The sequence below is a fragment of the Conger conger genome, chromosome 7, assembly GCF_963514075.1.
Source record: "Conger conger chromosome 7, fConCon1.1, whole genome shotgun sequence".
Classification (NCBI taxonomy): Eukaryota; Metazoa; Chordata; class Actinopteri; order Anguilliformes; family Congridae; genus Conger; species Conger conger.
The window spans coordinates 25,345,897-25,350,896 of NC_083766.1; the positions used below are offsets into that span (position 1 = coordinate 25,345,897).

Sequence of the window (5,000 nt, forward strand, 5' to 3'; positions counted from 1 at the left end):
CAAAATGGGCAAGTTCTGAAACCCACGGGTTAATTTGGGATTGTTTATTGGATGAAATGTTATTATTTATTTGTTTGCCTCCTGGCTACGCTTCTTTATTAGCTTTGCCGCTGTAACTTCTCTGTTCGTCTCACCGTCGTCTTATTCATAAGCCCCTCACTATTGCTACATATCCGCCCGCATACACTTTTCTCATATCAAATCAATTTTATCGCGTCTAACAGAGAACTGTCGCACAGACGCTTTACTGAGCAACAAGAAACGTGTGTCTGTGATAGGTCCAGGAGCGCTGGCTGCAGGACAATCTGACACTGAGGAAGAGGACCAAGGAGCTGGAGGACGTGTGTGAGAAGAGGAAGGTTCTGATGAAGGAGATGGGGAACATGCAGGTCCTGCAGCTGAGAACGTAAGGGGGCTGAGTGCCCGAAGTTAACTATGCAACTAATGAAATCCATCCGGCGTTCTGTATTTGGTTTAAAGGCCTCCAGAGCTAATGTTGCTTCTTTCTGCAGCCATTTATAGTGGTAGCACCATTAGCATTCTGCCGGTACATATTGTGTAATAGTTGGTTGTGTAATAGTGCTGGATGCACTGGGTTGAAATTGGAATCAATATCTTGTGACTGTGGTTAAGAACCCGAAAAGCAAAGTTGGACTACGGCGTTTAAGTCTGTAGCATGCGGTATGTGTCCTGTAGAAACGCAGGGCGTGAACCCGAGTGAACTCTCTCTGTCCCGTCCGCAGGGAGCGGCGTGAGGCGGAGCGACGTCTGGAGGACCTGAAGAAGAACCGCAGCGTGGCTCTGGGCCGGCAGAAGGGCTTCGAGGAGGAGATCCTGCGCTTCCGGAAGGAGCTGCGGGAGGACCAGTACGGCCAGGCCGAGATGCTCTTCCGCCAGAAGATGATCGTCATGAGGACCACCGAGCTGGCCAACAAGGACCTGGACATCTACTACAAGGCCCTGGACCAGTGAGTCTCCCGGGGGGGCCCTGAGTATTGGCGGGGGGGGGGGGTACAGTAAGCGTTCTGAGTAAATTCATAGTGTTTACTTACACCGCGTTCCAAATTATTATGCCAATTGTATTTAAGTGTCATAAAGATTACATTTTTTGTTTTTCAATTAAACTCATGGATGGTATTGTGTCTCAGGGCTCTTTGGATCACTGAAATCAATCTCAGACACCTGTGATAATTAGTTTGCCAGGTGAGCCCAATTAAAGGAAAAACTACTTAAGAAGGACGTTCCACATTATTAAGCAGACCACCATTTTCAAGCAATAAGGGAAAGAAAAAGGATCTCTATGCTGCCGAAAAGCATGAAATAGTTCAATGCCTTGGACAAGGTATGAAAACCTTAGACTTAAGCATGATCATCGTACTGTTAAGAGATTTGTGGCTGATTCAGAGCACACACGGGTTCGTGCAGATAAAGGCATAATGAGGAAGGTTTCTGCCAGACAAAAACATAGGATTAAGAGAGCAGCTGCTAAAACGCCATTACAAAGCAGCAAACAGGTATTTGAAGCTGCTGGTGGCGAACATCAAGGTGTCCCGCGAACATCAAGGTGTAGGATCCTCCAGAGGCTTGCAGTTATGCATAAACCTTCTATTCGGCCACCCCTAACCAATGCTCACAAGCAGAAACGGCTGCAGTGGGCCCAGAAATACATGAAGACTAATTTTCAAACAGTCAGTGAACAAAACATTGTTTTGTTCACTGATGAGTGCCGTGCAACCCTGGATGGTCCAGATGGATGGAGTAGTGGATGGTTGGTGGACGGCCACCATGTCCCAACAAGGCTGCGACGTCAGCAAGGAGGTGGCAGAGTCATGTTTTGGGCCGGAATCATGGGGAGAGAGCTGGTCGGCCCCTTTAGGGTTCCTGAAGGTGTGAAAATGACCTTTGAAAAGTGTGTGGAGTTTCTGACTGACCACTTTCTTCCATGGTACAAAAAGAAGAACCGTGCTTTCCGTAACAAAATTATCTTCATGCATGACAATGCACCATCTCATGCTGCAAGGAATACCTCTGCATCATTGGCTGCTATGGGCATAAAAGTAGAGAAACTCATGGTGTGGCCCCCATCCTCCCCTGACCTCAACCCTATTGAGAACCTTTGGAGCATCCTCAAGCAAAAGATCTATGAGGGTGGGAGGCAGTTCACATCCAAACAGCAGCTCTGGGAGGCTATTCTGACATCCTGCAAAGAAATTCAAGCAGAAACTCTTCAGAAACTCACTAGTTGAATGGATGCAAGAATTGTGAAGCTGCTATCAAATAAGGGGTCCTATGTTAAAATGTAACTTGACCGGTTAAGATGTTTTTCATTGAAATAGCTTTTGATTTCAGTAAATATGACCTCCTAATGCTGCAAATTCAACAAATGACCATTTTCAGTTCTTTACAACCTATAAAATGTTTTGAAACTCTGTTGTGCGTAATAATTTGGAACAGTGCATTTAAAGTTTTTTATTTTTGAAAAAAATACTGTTATCATTGGGAGGTTTGTTCAATAACATTCAAATTATACCCTAACAGTTGATGACTTGAAAATTATGCTGACTGTCATTTGCATCGACTATTTAGGAAAATCAGATAAAAATATCATTTGCATAGTAATTTGGAACAGTGTATGTATTTATTTATTGTGCGTACGTGCGTGCGCTTTTCTTGCAGACACTTGGGAAATATATATTTTTTCTTTGTCATTTTTTCTGTTTGATCTGCGAACCCTATTCATTTTTTAATCTCCATTGTGATCTGCTGTCGAGCAGAGTAGGAGGAAGTGACATCATGGCTCAGTCTGCTAGATAAGGATCAGAGAGCCTGCAGAAGTGACAGCCGACATGGAGGCGTTGTGATTTTCTTCTCTTATCACACAGACTAATGCTGTGTCAGGCCTGGGAATGCAGTTACCTAAGCTTGGGTCTGTTAACGTCACTCTGGAGTTTTTGATGCGATTTCCTTTAAGTGACTAGCTAAATTTGGTCTCGGAAACAAGTGTGCACGCGTTTAGGCCCAGGGTGTCAAACTGAAATCCTAGAGAGCCGTCGTGTCTGCTGTTATGTTTCAGCATGCCTGATTGTTCTAACACATGGATTGGCTAAATAATCCTCGCACCTTGTTCCCAAGGTAATTGTCTGCTGTTTGAAAGGAAACCACAAAAACCTGCAAACATTGTGCCCCCCCCTAGGAGTCCTACACCCCTGATTTGACTTAAAAGCGAGAACACAGGGGAAAGCAGCAGATACGCAGGATTTGAGTTTGAGATCCCTGGACTAAAGGATAGGTGGAGAAGGCCCTCAAGTGTACACTTATGCACATTGTACCTCTTAAGCAGGTGCTTGGTCTGAGTCTTCCCACTGTGTTGCTATCTCCACTGTACACATGGGATGCTGTATGTGGGTTTGTTATGCTACAGATTACATCCACTGCCCGTCACGCTGCAGAAACCAAGTCAATCAGTTTGACTCATTTCAAAAATAAGATCATTAATCTTTTTACAAGACTCATTTTTTCAGTGCAAAAGTTTGGGGACAGTGACACAATTTTTATTGTTTTGGCAGGGAAGATACCCAATTTCTTGTGATAGCTATGGGCCATAGACTTCTAGCTGTCATTAAATGCAAAGGATTTGCAATCAAGTAAATATAAGCATATATATGTTGTGTGCATGCGGGCTTGTTCTCACTCCACAGGACCATAATGAAGTTTCACAGCATGAAGATGGAGGAGATCAACAAGATCATCCGCGACCTGTGGCGCAGCACGTACAGAGGACAAGGTCTCTGACACTTCTGTCCCCGTGCCGCGCTGCGTAACATAATCTACGCTGTAGCGCACTGCAGTAGTCCACACGTGAGGGCTGAAGCGATAGTCGATCCTATCGTGAATCAGCAGTAGTTAGCCAGTAGCAGTAGTAGCAGCCACAGTAGTAGTTGTATCAGTAGTACCAGTAGTAGCTGTAGCAATAATAGTAGCAGTAGAAGTGGTAGCAGTAGTAGTAGTAGTAGTAGTAGTAGTAGTAGTAGTAGTAGTAGCAGCAGCAGTAGTAGCAGGAGCAGTAGTAGTAGCCGTCGCAGTAGTAGTAGTAGTAGTAGCAGTAGTAGCAGGAGCAGTAGTAGTAGTAGCAGTAGTAGCAGTAGTAGCAGTAGTAGTAGTAGCAGTAGTAGTAGTAGCAGGAGCAGTAGTAGTAGTAGCAGTAGTAGCAGTAGTAGTAGTAGCAGTAGTAGCAGGAGCAGTAGTAGCAGTAGCAGTAGTAGTAGCAGTAGTAGTAGTAGCAGTAGTAGCAGGAGCAGTAGTAGTAGTAGCAGTAGTAGCAGTAGTAGCAGTAGCAGCAGCAGTAGTAGTAGTAGCAGTAGCAGCAGCAGTAGTAGCTGTCGTAGCGGTAGCCTGGCCATCATGCCCAGTTTAGTACAGAGCGGTCTTTCTTTAACCACTGAGTCTGAGTCCCCTGTCCTCTCCGCCCGCAGACATAGAGTATGTCGAGATCCGCTCCGATGTGGACGAGAACGCCTCTGCGGGCGTGAAGAGGAGGACGTACAACTACCGCGTGGTGATGGTGAAGGGGGACACGGCGCTGGACATGAGGGGGCGCTGCAGTGCGGGGCAGAAGGTACGCCTGAATGAGGAGAATATCCAGCGACAGGAGCTCAGGAGAGCTGTCGTCTGGCAGCCGGAGGGTTTCTGCTTCAAACCCACCGCCCTGGGTGTGTCCCTGGGCAAGACACCTAACCCCCAATTGCCCCCAATGACCTGGTTGTTGCCTTTCATGGCAGCCAGTCGCTATTGCTGTGTAGATGGGCGAATGGCTGAATGAGGTGGCTGGATGGCTGAATGAGATGGGTGGATTGGGGAATGAGATGGCTGAATGGCTGAATGAGATGGGTGGATGGGGGAATGAGATGGCTGAATGAGATGGGTGAATGGCTGAATGAGATGGGTGGATTGGGGAATGAGATGGCTGAATGGCTGAATGAGATGGGTGGATTGGGGAATGA

General features: G+C 46.2%; 1 protein-coding gene across 3 annotated transcripts in view; it reads left to right on the plus strand.

Annotated features, from left to right (window-relative positions):
- rad50 (RAD50 homolog, double strand break repair protein) overlaps positions 1-5,000 on the plus strand; it is a 37,453-nt gene that overhangs the window by 30,737 nt on the left and 1,716 nt on the right. For all 3 annotated transcript variants that reach the window (XM_061250333.1, XM_061250334.1, XM_061250335.1), the window contains 4 exons: positions 279-406; positions 744-968; positions 3,699-3,784; positions 4,473-4,615. In XM_061250333.1, the coding sequence (XP_061106317.1) occupies positions 279-406; positions 744-968; positions 3,699-3,784; positions 4,473-4,615 (582 nt within the window). The remainder of the gene's footprint in view (positions 1-278; positions 407-743; positions 969-3,698; positions 3,785-4,472; positions 4,616-5,000) is intronic.